This window comes from Chrysemys picta, chromosome 10, assembly GCF_011386835.1.
Source record: "Chrysemys picta bellii isolate R12L10 chromosome 10, ASM1138683v2, whole genome shotgun sequence".
Lineage (NCBI taxonomy): Eukaryota > Metazoa > Chordata > Testudines > Emydidae > Chrysemys > Chrysemys picta.
Genome location: NC_088800.1, coordinates 88279287 through 88292392, shown reverse-complemented (window position 1 = coordinate 88292392; position 13106 = coordinate 88279287). Strand labels below are relative to the sequence as shown.

Below are 13106 nucleotides of genomic sequence, written 5' to 3'. Positions count from 1 at the left end.
CACACCGAGGCAATGAGAATGAGTTTGGCCCAATCCTCCTTTTGCTTGAGGATGCCTGTGGGATGATCAGGATTGGGGGAGGAAGCCTGCAGGAGACCTGCCAGCTGAGATGAAAAGCATCGGACTGTGAGCCCAGACAGAGGCCCCCTTGAGAACTGAATAGACTACACTTTCTGTGTCCCTTGTAGCAAACGGGTCAATCATCAGAATGCCCAAGCTGCAAAGATGACCCAGAGGCCTTTGTCTTCAGGGACCACTGGTGACTATGGGAAAAATTCCTGCTGAGATGGTTTGCAAGATGATTCTGGACCCCGGGCAAGTGATCAGCTATGGGAGTGATACTCTCCTGGACACGGAATTACCACAACCTGATTGCTTCTTGGAAGAGCATCCTGGAGCATGCTCCCCCTTGCCTGTTCACAGAATACAACATGGTGGTATTGTTGGTAAGTATGTGAACCACTGAGCCTAATACAGTCCAGAAAAGCATGACATGCTTTGTAGATGGCCCAAAGCTCCAACATATTGATATGCAATGAGGCCCCTGCTCCAACCACACATCCTGAACTTTCACTGACCCCAGATGTGCTCCCCAGACCATCAGGGAGGAACTCGTTGGTTCTGGCCAGACAAAGGGAACACCCTGACAAACATTCTCCAGAAGTATCCACCATCGCAAGGAGTCCAGGACCAATGGAGGGAGATGGACCAATTTGTTCAAGAGGTGAAGAGTCAGACAGTAAACTGTCCAGAGACATATTTGAAGGGGGTGAAGCCATAGCCTTGCAAACTATACCACCTGCATGCAAGCGGACATGTGGCCCAAGAGCCTCAGGCATATCCAAACTGTCATGGAAGGCTGCAACTGCAGACTGAGGCAAAGGTAGCAAATTACCTGAAAATGGTCAGTCAGCAGAGATGCTCTTAAACTCACAGTCTGCTAGGGCTTCAATAGACTCAATTTTATGAAGGGGAACCAACGTTGACTTCCCAGTGCTTAGGATGAGATCCAAACAGTTGAGCAAGCGCAGTATAGTGTTGATGTGAGAAAGGACCGCCTCTCTGGACCTGCTTCTCAGTAATCAGTTGTCCAAATTCAGGAAGATGTGACCAAGACCATCCAATTGGTAAAAACCTGAGGGGCAGAAGAGAGGCCAAAAGGAAGTGTACTGAAAATGGCACTCCACCATGATGAAGCGAAGGAATTTTCTGTGGCTCAGCAAAATTAAAAGTATGTGTCCTGAAGGTCCAGAGCAGCAAACCAGTTGTTCTGAGACAATGTGGGGAGAATAGTCAATAGAGTAACCATTCAGAACACTGTGTATCTGATACATTTGGTGAGGCTGCGAAAGTCGAGAATGGATCTTATCCCTACCTTGGATTTGGGCACCAAAAAGTATCTGGCCCCGGTGTTCCATCGGAACTGCCTCCACTGCTCCCAAAGCCAGTAGAGAGCGAACCTGCTTAAGGAGCGGTATCTTGTGAAAGGGGTTCCTGAAGAGGGACAGGGAAGCAGTGTGGGGGGAAGGGATGGAAAGAAATGGATGGCATAGCCTGATCTGACACTGCTTAGGATCCAGCTATCAGTGGTGATCGAGCCCCAAGCCTTGTGACAGCAACCCAGCCTGTCCCCAGCAGGTGCTGCTTTAGATGAAGATCCTTTACCACCTGAGTGGCATTTTGTGAACTATTTGGAAATTGAATCTCCTTGAAGTGGACTTTGCCTAAACATTGCGAGCATGCATATGGGGATTGTTGTTGGGATTGCTCCCCCTCAAAACACATAATGTTTAATCCCTGGTGAGGGCATCGCCACAGAAATACTTAAATTAAAGCTAACTAACACTAAATCTAACTAGCACTATACTAAGAATACTAATTAACTATATACAATTTAAAAAGTCACTGCAAAATAGAGATTGTAAGGTTAGGAACCACACAGAGCTCTGACTCCAGCCACAGGCAGTATGAAGAAACTGAAGGGGGTCGAGGCAGTACTGCCTCAGATAGCCAGGGAAGGGGTTATGAGCACAAGACACGCTCACACCTAAGCAGAATACATGGTTGCATCTAAAAATCTTCAACCTGGACACCCAATCACACGGGGACAAATCACCAAGCAGAAGGACCAGAGCCATTTCTGTGTCAACAGACCTGAAAACAGACTGAAAGATAAAAGAAATCTAGGGACTCCAGATGATGCCAGTTACCTCACCATGACCTTTTCACTTTTCCCTAAACACAGCAAGTCGAAGACAAGGCAATACATTGGCAATGTCAGAACATGGTTTCTTACCTAAGGGCCAAACAGCCACTTCTTTGAGAGAACCTGGTCTACTGCATCCTGCCCTCCTTCAGGAAAGCTTTAGACATCTCAAGGAATGGACTCAATTTGTCTCATTACCCATTGGCAGAGGGTCCATCTCACAGGTAATAGCCCCATCCTCGTTCCTAGAACACTATGAATTACTTTCCAATCTAACCAGTGCTCAGCATTCTGGATTCAAATTTGGTTCTGATTAGATTTGGTTTAATTCTTAAAGCCAGTTACCTGAGCAACAGCATCACCTACAGGTGTCATCTGAAATACCCCTGGTGACAGTCCCTAGATCTGAACTTGTGACCTGGAGGCAGGCAGTTCTTTGTGTGGCACTCACTTGATCACAGAGAGAGCAAGGCGGTGGTTAGTTCCTCACAGCAAAAAAAAGAGTGTGATTTTACATCAAGATAACCACTTTAGTGTAAAATCCTTGTGGAGGCAAGGCACTGTAGTTTTAACCTTGACGTAGCTAGTCAAGATAAACCCCATATGAGAGAGCTGTTATTTCAACTTGCCACGTCAAAGTAGAAACTACCTTTGCCTCATTTCCACTAGGATTTTACACTGAAAGAGCTCTTTTGATGTAAAAACACATTATTTTTCTTCTTTTTTGCAGTGAAGACAAATGCCAAGTTTGCTCAGGGTGCAAACCACGGGCCAAGGAGGTTGACAGGAAGATGATGATTATCACTGCCCAACTGCATGTCTATGATATAAGTAAATGTGCCCAGCGGCCACAAAGGGCTAGCAAATTGCTGTCAGTAACAAGAGAAATTCTGCATGGGAAAGTACCAGGGCCACGCACCCAAAGGTGTTCGGCTCCTCCACGATTTTCATCTTACCAGCTGACGTAAAGAAACCTATAAGAAAGAGGGGAGAGGGCATGGTCAGTGGGTGGGAGAGGAAGCTCACTGCGGTGGCGAAGTCAGCGGGTGGGTGCGGGGCAGGGGGCTTCCCTAGGGCATGGTCAGTGAGGGGACTCGCGTGGGGCTCACGCGGGGGAGGAGGGAGATCGGGCAGCGGCAGGTGTGGGAGGAGGGCGGCAGTGGGGGCGCGGTCGGTGGTTAAGAAGGGGGCGCCTATGGCCCGGGTCCGCTCCCACTCCATAGAACCCAGGTCGTGGGGTCCATCCCACCCCCTTGGCGCTCACCGAACCCCGCGTTCAGCAGCGCGAGCAGCAGCGCCCAGGCCGCCATTGCTCCCGGAAGCGGAAACGCGCCTCTCGGGGAGCTGCAGCGCAGAGCTCCTTCCGGTCCGGTTGGTCACGTCAGGCGGCGGCCGAGGTGCGGGCGCCCGCCAGCCATGGGCAGGAAAAAGCCGTTTCGCCGCCCGGACGGACGCAGCCGGCGCGCGCCCAAGTCCCTGGAGACCTTCGCGGCGGACGCGCAGGCGGCGCTGGCAGGTGCCCGGACCCCGTGGTTTTCGCCCCAGGGGCGAGGGGGCTGGTTGGCTTAGATGGAAACTTAACGAACCGCCCCCCTTGCGGCGCGGGCCCGCCGCCCTCCACGCGCGCCCTTGTGACGGGGGAAAGGAGCCGCCGAGCCCCAGCGGGTAGAGGCTGCTGCCTAGCCCCGCCCCTTCCCCGAGGCCCCGCCCACTCCCTCCATCCCCTCCCGCCCTTGCTCCCCCTCCCCCACACCTGTTCATGGGGGTGGAGCAGGGGGTTGGGGGGCAGGCTCTGGGCTGAGGCCGAGGAGTTTGGAGTATGGGAGGGGGCTCCAGGCTGAGCCTGGGGCAGGGGGTTGGGGGGCAGGAGAGGGTGTGGGGGACAGGCTCTTGGAGGGAGTTTAGGTGCTGGAGGGGGCTCAGGGCTGGGGCAGGGGGTTGGGATGTAGGAGGGGATGAGGGGTGTGGGCTCCTGGTTCAGGGTGCAGAGGGGTTAAGGCAGGCTCCCTACCTGCCCTTGCTCCACACCATTCGCGGAAGCAACCAGCAACTCCCTGCAGCCACCATCCCTACAGCTCCCATTGGCCACAGTTCCCAGCTAGTGGGAGCCGCAGAGGGCGCTAGGAGCAGAGGCGGTGTGTGGAGACCCCGTGGACCCCCCAGGGTCTGCAAAGACCTGCTGACAGCTTCCATGAGTGGTATAGGGCCAGGACAGGCAGGGAGCTTGCCTTTGCTCTGCTGGACTTTTAGCAGCCTAAAATCTCCTGGTTTGGCTTTAGTAGCCTCTGGGAGATAGAGCCCGATTCCAGGAGACTCCTGGAAAAACAGGGAGGGTTGGCAACTCTAGCTGCTGCTGAGCCCCACCCCCGCTCCTTCTATAGCCTTTGGGCCTCCGAGGAGAAGGCTGAACTCTGCTCTGCGTGTTTGCAGCCTGCATTCAGCAGGATGGCGCTGGAGAGGGGGATTCTGCAGAGGTGAGATTCCCATGCCCTCTTGCCATGTGGGAGCTGGGGCACTGTGATCCCAAGAAATGCACGGGGAGGAAATTGGCTCGCAAAGGCCTGCTCCGAAACCTGCGTCTCAATCAGAGATTCCCGGGGCTCATCCTCAGTCCTATGGCAACTCAGTATGTCTCTGCAGCTGACAAGTAGGTTCCTTGCGAATCACAGTCCTAGAGTGTTATTTCTTAGGTACAAATCCACTATTGCATGTTTATTTACTTTTTGCTGTATTATGAGTTTCTAGAGAGAGAGAGAGTGTGTCCGGTACTGGTGTATATTCTGTGCCGATGTTAACAAATGTACTGTTAGCTGAGTTAAGGAAAACATTTCATTATTTGATTGTCAACTAAAATGGTGTTCACACATGGGGGTATCTTGTCTTCCCTGTTCTGTTAATATAGTTAAATATGCATGGAAAGTAGGTTCCTTTTTCTTTAACAGGCCCAAGGATTATGCAGAGATGCTGATAGTGGGTGAGACATGAAGCTTTTGATATATTTAAAAAAAAAAAAAAAAAAAAAAACCAAAATATTTGATACAGTAAAGTGTGGTTAACATTCTGAGGTCCCACAACTAGTGTTTCCATATCTAAAGTGCCCAGTTCATGGTAGCTTCTTTTTTTTTTTAACTGCTAATTCTGAAATCCAGGCTTCAAATTTCAGAAAGTCATAGAATCATAGGACTGGAAGGGACCTCGAGAGCTCATCTAGTCCAGGCCTCCACATAAATTTCAAGACCAGAAGGGACCATTATGATCATCCAGTCTAACCTCCTGTATAACACAGACCATAGAACTTCCCCAAAATAATTCCTAGAATAGATCTTTTAGAACATCAAAACTTGATTTAAAAACTGTCAGTGAGGGAGAATCCACCACAATCCTTGGTAAACTGTTCCAGTGGTTAATTACTCTCACTGTTAAAAATTTACGCCTTATTTCAGTCTGACTTTGATTAGCTTCAGCTTTCATCTGCTGGATTGTTATACCTTTCTCAGCTAGACTGAAGAGTCCATTATTAAATATTTGTTCCCTGTGTTGGTACTTATAGTTGTAGGTGATTGTCACCCCTTACCCTTCTCTTTGTTAAACTACATATATCAAGCTCCTTGAGTCTATTAATCATTCTTGTGGCTCCTGTCTCACCCTTCTCCAATTTATCCACATCCTTCTTGAATTATGGACATGAGAACTGCATACAGAATTTCAGCAACAGTTGCATCAGTGCCAAATAAAGAGGTGAATAAACATCTCTACTCCTACTTGAGAGTCCCCTGTTTATGTATCTAAGGATTGCATTAGTCCTTTTGGCCACAGCATTGCAGTGGGAGCTCATGTTCAGCTGATTATCCTGGGAAGCAGTGACTCTGAAAAAGATTTAGGGTTGGTGGTGGATAGAGTACCCCATCCTGTAAGTATGGTTTACCGGATATACTCATTCATAAGCCGAATATTTTTGGTAAAAAAGTGACGCACCAAAGAGCGGGGGTCGGCTTATAAACGGGTCTACACCAAAATCTGATGATTTTAAACTCTATGGAATCATTGAATTAAATATGTAATACGTTGTCGTTTTGTTTACCTGGAGCGTCTGCAGGCATGGAGCCCCTCAGCTCCCTGTGGCCGTAGTTTGCCGTACCCAGCCAATGGGAGCTGCGGGAAGTGGTGCGCCGCGAACAGCAAACCGCGGACACTGGGAGCTGAGGGGCTCCATGCCTGTGAACGCTCCAGGTAAACAAAACGTCCAGGCCCGCTAGTGACTTACCCTAACTGACCAGGAGCCAAAGTTTGCCTGAAATATAGGGTCGGCTTATGAAAGGGTCATACCGTTTTTGCTATTTTTACTTAACCATCTTGGGGGGGTCAGCTTATAAATGAACAGGCTAATGAACAAGTATATATGGTACATTGTCTGTTTCTAGATGTTTACATTTATTCATAAAAACACACTTTGCATGCACCTATCTTACCATGCAATCCAGATTGCTCTTTATCAGTGACCTGCCCTCTTCATTATTTACAATTCCCCCAAATTTTGTATCATCTGTAAACTTCATCATTAATGATTTTGTGTTTTCTTTCAGGTCATTAATAAAAATGTTACATAGTGTAGCGCAAAAAATTGATCCCCAATGGACCCCCATAGAAACCCACCCACTCGATGACTATTCCCCATTTACAATTACTTTGAGACCTATTAGTTACCCAGTTTTAATCCATTTAATCTGTACCATGTTAATTTTGTACCTTTTTAGACTTTTAATCAATGTCATGCAGTACCAAGTTCAATGCTTTACAGAATGCTAAGTATAGTACAACACCATATTGCCTTTATCAACCAAACTTGTCAAACTAATTTTCATATCCTTTTGATGAGATTACAGGATCTATTTTTCATAAACCCATGTTGATTAGCATTAATTCTATTAACCTCTGAAATTTTAATGTAATCGAGTCTCATATCAGCTGCTCCATTATATTGCTTGGGGTCTAAGTCCAATTGAAATCCTATTTACCCTTTTTAAATATTGGCACCATATTAACTCTTCCAGTCTCCTGAAACTTCCCCAGTGTTCTAAGATGGATTGAAAATCAATATTAGTGGTCCAGAGAGCTCCTTATTAGCTGAGTGCTGATTTTAAAATATCTAACTTTAATAGCTGCTGTTTCATATCTAGTGGAATGGAACGAGACTTGTCATATATTGTGACTACATCTGTTTTTCCAAAATTCAGAATATTTACTGAACACTTCTTCGTTTATGCATTAGTATTAATAATTCTGCCATTTTTATCTAGTAATGGACTAGACATTGGTAAGACTTTTTTTGTTCCTAATACTTAAACATATGAACTCAGCTGACCATAGCTTTCTCCTTGTGTCCCTTTGCTTCACTGGTCAGTTTTCTACAATTCCTACCTTCTGATTTATATTCATTGTCAACTTTCCCTTTCTTCCATTTATGTTTTTTTTATAGCTCCCTTCATTTTCACTCAAAACCAGGTTACTGATTAAAAAAATCACAACTTTTTTCTTTGATTGTGGCTTTTGGGGCATCTGGTAAGGTGTTCTTAAACAATTCTCAATAATCATTCAAATTTTTCTGATTAAATTCTTCTTCCCAACTGATTTGGCTCAATTGTTTTCAGCTTTGTGAAATTGGCCCTTTTAAAGCACAAGCTATATATATATATCTCACTGGTCTGGACTTCACTCTGCTTGCACATTGTGATTGTCATGATCACTTGTACCTAAGGGTAGGTCTACACTACCCGGTAGTTTGGCAGCAAGCAAATCGAACTTCTGGGTTCGACTTATCGCGTCTTGTCTGGACGAGATAAGTCGAACCCGGAAGTGCTTGCCGTCGACTGCGGTACTCCAGCTCGGCGAGAGGAGTACCGCGAAGTTGACGGGGGAGCCTGCCTGCCGCGTCTGGACCGAGGTAGGTTCGAACTAAGGTACTTCGAACTTCAACTACGTTATTCACGTAGCTGAAGTTGCGTACCTTAGTTCGAATTGGGGGGTTAGTGTAGACCTGCCCTAAGTTACCATTAATCTTTAGTTCTTTGATCAGTTTCTCTTTATCTGTGAAGGTGTGTTCCATGAATCAAGAAAGAAAATCAAATTCCTGCTAACTAGAGCACTTATTTTGGGGAGACTTGACACTGTAGAAGTGATGGTAGCTTGTGGAACTTGAAAAAGGTCCATTATTTCAGAATGAAAGGATGGTTTTGTGGTGAAGGCACAAGCACTAAGAAGAGCTGAACTCGGTTCCTAGCTTTGCCATATACTTGGAGTGTTTTGGCAAATCAGTTAACACATGTATAGAAAATTGCTTGTTTGCACTTTTGGGGAGCTAGTTCCTGTACACAGTACCAGCCTTAATCCAAAGAACTAAACATTTAAAATGAGATATTAGGTGCGCAACTACAATAAAGTTTGTTTTTCAGACAGGTTGTAGCTCAGAATGGAGTTGCAGTCATAGATTGCTCGTGGGCCAAGTTGGAAGAAACGCCATTTAGTAAAATGAGGGGAAGCTATCTCCGACTGTTGCCTTACTTGGTGGCAGCAAATCCTGTAAACTACGGCCGGCCATGCAAGCTGTCCTGCGTGGAAGCTTTAGCTGCTACTTTCTGTATTGTTGGTAAGGCTATAATGTGGAGCTGATGTGAAAAAAATTATTGTAGTTTTCTTTTAAGTGATTTTTGTTCAACATCTTGTTCAGTGGACAGATGTAGAATATGTTTTGCTCAAGGTCTGTATCTGTCATATCTAAGGGTATGTCTACACTACCCGCTGGATCGGCGGGTAGTGATCGATCTATTGGGGATCGATTTATCGTGTGTAGTATAGACACGATAAATCGATCCCCAATCGCTCTCCCGTCGACTGCTGAACTCCAGCTCAGTGAGAGGCGGAAGCAAAGTCGACGGGGGTAGCGGCGGCCGTCGATCCCGTGCCGTGAGGATGCGAAGTAAGTGATTCTAAGTCAGTCTAAGATACGTCGACTTCAGCTACGCTATTCTCGTAGCTGAAGTTGCGTATCTTAGATCGATTTCCCCCCCTCCCATTGTAGACCAGGCCAAAAAGATTTCTTGAGCATCCCACCCTGCAGTATTAAGCACTAAATAAATACAGCAAGTCCTGGAGTGGTCCATTATGGATTCTGCTCTTCATTTCTAGGTTTGACAGCTTTGTTTACCATTACTAGTATGCACCCCTGTAATGCTTTGTCTTTGGTTACTTCACTTCCATTGTGCTTTGAATACAGTTACTCAGGCTCAATCTTATCTTCTCCAGTAGGGCATTCTGCAGACCATCAGTGAGAATACCTTCTCTTTAACTCTTGAAGGCTTCACTCTTAGCTAGAGGAAGTAGAGTTGTTTCAAGGGATCATAAACAGAGCTGGTTTGAGAAAAGCTTCAGTGTTTCATAATGAAGTTACAATAGGAACCCCATTTATCCAAGCCTCCATTATCTGGCTCTCCGTATTAACCAAACTCGAGCTGAAGGCCCAAGTGGCAGGGCTCAGTTGAAGCCAGAGCTAAAGCTCTTTGCCCATTCTCCAGATTATCCTAATTTTTAATTATCTGATTTGGCACTGCTCCCAATTAGATTGGAAAAATGGGGTTCCACTGTATTGAAAACCTTCATTGGTTGGTTCTGAAAAATTTAAACCAGCTCTTGTGTTGGAATAGGGGTTTTGGCTGCGGCTGGGCCCCAACCCATTGTGGATCTTTAAGATTAAAACTAGGGCCTCAAATTGGCACTGAGTGTAGGCATGTGTGGCTCTCCCTTGCTATCAGTCTCTGAGGGGAGGAGATAGAACTGGTGGTCATCACGTATTGTTAGCAGAGCCTGTGGCGTGTCTCAACCTCTCAAGGTGGTCAGGGAACCGTTGTCCATCGCCACTCCCTGAATCCTGTTAGAGAAGGAAGTTTGAAACCATCATAGACCTGCACTTTCCACTCTGAGGGCTTGGAAGTGGGTTAACAGTAGACTTTGGCTGATTATTGACTGCTGTATAGAGATCTACCTTTTGTTTACACTGTACTGTACAACATCAGATTTTATATTTCCACATTCAGGAGATTGATTAACTAGAACACAGTGAATTTCTCCTGGATTCACTTGGGTGCCTCAAGTTAAGTCTCCTGTCTCCAGATCTAGATTCCAAAACATTCAAGGATGCTGACAAATGTCTCATGTATCACTGTTTTAGTGACAGATGCTATGCATTTAACTTATGCTGATTAGATATCAAGGCAGCTGTAAGTTGGTGTGTTTTTTTTGTTTGTTTGTTTTTTGTTACGAGTCCCATGTTTGAAGAGAAGCTGGTCATATTTGTTTTCTATTTTAGGGTTCTCTGATCTAGCCACCGTTCTTCTGAGAAAGTTCAAATGGGGAAAAGTGTTTCTTGAATTGAACAAAAATCTCTTGGAGAAATATGCGGCCTGCCATTGCCAGGAAGAGGTGCTGAAAGTTGAAAAGGAATTTTTAGCAAGTTCAAAAGAAAGAGAAACTGAAGATATAGGTAAAAGCCTCCCTTTGAATGACCTTTCCTTGTGGTTTCCTGACTATTCCGAATGGTTTGTTGCTAAAGACGAAAAAAAATCTCAGTAGGCATTATATGGACATTCATTTACCCAACGGAGTGGCTGCCCTGATTAGTTTAGTTTTATAAAGGATGTTTTCAGGGAATTAAGGAAGAAAGAAGGTAAACAGCTCACTTGTTACATTTACTCGTGCTGAATTGGAAAGTTTGAACACTAATGAGGACTGATAAATATGGGAAGACCTAAAGAGGAGAAATATTGGCACAAATTAAAACTAGATTCATATTGCAAAATTTGAGTTGTATGGTGGCAGTGCATAAAGGTCCCAGCCAAGCCTGGGGCCCCAATTTTGTGGGCACTGTACAGACAGAATAGAAGATTGAAAGTCCCTGCCTGAAAAGCTATCTAAAAATTCAGACAGATGTAGTCAGACTAAAGTAACGTACTAAAAGTATAGTACAATTCCGTCCCAGTTTCCATGTCGCGCAACTGGTGCCAGTTTTCCATGTTCTGGCTCCTTCAGTGGTTTTTCAGCCTGCATGTTCTGTCTTCTCCCCCTCACTCCCACTCTTGGGGAAAGCACTTCACTTCAATGCAGGAGGCACACAAAAAATATCCCAACACAAACTGCCCAAGTGTATGTGAAGGCCACAGTTCTTATCCACCCAGAGCAGGGAGGGGATGTGTCTTCGATAAGGGGATGAAACTGAGTGAAAACTTAAGCTGAATAACAAACATCTCCTTGTCACTGGAGTATATTAGTTTATGGAATAGAATAGTCTCCTTAGGGAAGTGGAAACCCAGTTACTTGAAACATTTAGAAAAAGAATCCTTAAACTTACCAGAATAGATCTTAAGGAACATGCCTATTCTGGTCCTTCAGAAAGGCAGGAGGACTAGATGGCCTCTGTCACGGTTACAGGGCTAGCTGCACTTGTCTCCTTGCTGGTCCTTCTGAGTACAGCCTTGGGTGTCAGGCTTTGTGCCTTTACCACTTCTGAGATGGAATTCTGCAATTATCTCACTCTTAGACTGGGCCCTGGTCTACTCAGACTCTTAACCTTTTGGAAACTCACTGATTTCCAGATGGAGTTGTCACCTGGAATTAGCTCATTTCTGATGATGAGACTTGGGTGGATTTCTGGCCCCGTGTGAGGTGAGGTCAAGTTCAGACTCGTTCACTCAATCTTCTTCCCTTCTGTCAGGAGCCCTCTCCAATACTTTGATCAAGAGCTATTTATGATTTGTAGAGGCTGTGTGTGTATACTCACCTATAAAGCAACTGACATCTCTGCTTACTACAAACAACCTTAAAGCTCCCTGGGAAATGTATGCTTTATTGCACTAACAACAAGGAGTCTGGTGGCACCTTAAAGACAACAGATTTATTTGGGCATAAGCTTTCGTGGGTGAAAACGTCACTTTTTCAGATGCATAGAGTGAAAGTTACAGATGCAGGCATTATATACTGACACATGGAGAGCAGGGAGTTACTTGGCAAGTGGAGAACCAGTGTTGACAGGGCCAATTCAATCAGGGTGGATGTAGTCCACTCCCAATAATTTATTGCACTGTAAATGAGTCAGTTTTACTTTAATTGAGATCTCAATTTTTCTCAAGCCAAAACTGACACATTCCACAGCTTGACTAAAGGCAATTTGTTGTGAGCTTTTCTTAAAATATCTGCTTTCACTTAGGTTATGGATACACCCATCAATGAGGTGGAGCTTAGGGCCAAAATTTTCAGAAGTGACTAGTGATTTTAAGTGCTTCAATTTTTTGGGCACTCAACGGGAGATGCCTTAAAGAGAAGGGGCCTGGTTTTCAAAGTGTCAAGATGAGCAGCGGTGTGTCACTGGATTTCCTCATATAGAGCCAAATCTTGGCTAAGTCAGCAGAATCCCTTTCATTTTCCTCTCTGAATGAAGAATCTTAAACTTAACTCTTACCAGATGTAATTTTTTTTCCAGATCCATTTGATGTTGACTCTGGAAAAGAATTTTCAAATCCTAATAGACCAGCCAGCTCCATAGGGTAATTACTTTCAGTTCTCATTCTCCTTTCAGAAAGTTCTTTTGCTTTTATACCTCTGAAAAAAAATTCTTATTTTCAGAATGGCACAATGTGATGAAGAATCTGGTGAAGAGGATGGCAGTGACAGTGATGATGACAGTACAGAAGATGACAGTGAAAAGCTTGCTGCACAAACAGCCAATAAACCAGTTATTTGGAAGGGAGTTAAAAAAAGACTAAAAGATTAAAGAGTTTATAAAAGTGAGTTTTGAAAATTTGTATAAAGAAACCATCAATATAATTGAAAGGAAAATTAAAAAATGTTGTCTAGA

General features: G+C 45.1%; 2 protein-coding genes across 9 annotated transcripts in view; one reads left to right on the top strand and one right to left on the bottom strand.

The window, feature by feature from the left end:
* The window catches only part of GNPTG (N-acetylglucosamine-1-phosphate transferase subunit gamma), a 26524-nt gene extending 22922 nt beyond the window's left edge, over positions 1-3602 (bottom strand). For 3 of the 6 annotated variants that reach the window (XM_065560388.1, XM_065560392.1, XM_005288880.5), the window contains exons 1-2: positions 3471-3601; positions 3126-3180 (exon numbers count right to left, since the gene is read on the bottom strand). In XM_065560388.1, coding sequence (XP_065416460.1) covers positions 3126-3180; positions 3471-3516 — 101 coding nt within the window. In that variant the 5' untranslated portion in view covers positions 3517-3601. Of the gene's footprint in view, positions 1-895; positions 1136-3125; positions 3181-3470 lie in introns of all 6 variants that reach the window. The other 3 variants (XM_065560390.1, XM_065560389.1, XM_065560391.1) reach the window with 3 other exon arrangements.
* Positions 3582-13106, top strand: TSR3 (TSR3 ribosome maturation factor). 3 transcript variants are annotated; one of them, XM_065560394.1, is made up of 6 exons: positions 3582-3722; positions 4588-4853; positions 8656-8849; positions 10566-10739; positions 12732-12795; positions 12875-13106. In XM_065560394.1, exons 2-6 carry the CDS (start codon positions 4705-4707, stop codon positions 13020-13022), a joined length of 729 nt encoding a protein of 242 aa, XP_065416466.1. In that variant the 5' UTR covers positions 3582-3722; positions 4588-4704; the 3' UTR covers positions 13023-13106. The 3 variants fall into 3 exon arrangements, with proteins under 3 accessions (XP_065416466.1, XP_005288936.1, XP_005288935.1); XM_005288879.5 differs by having other exon boundaries at positions 3587-3722; positions 4637-4853; positions 12895-13106; XM_005288878.5 differs by having other exon boundaries at positions 3587-3722; positions 4637-4853.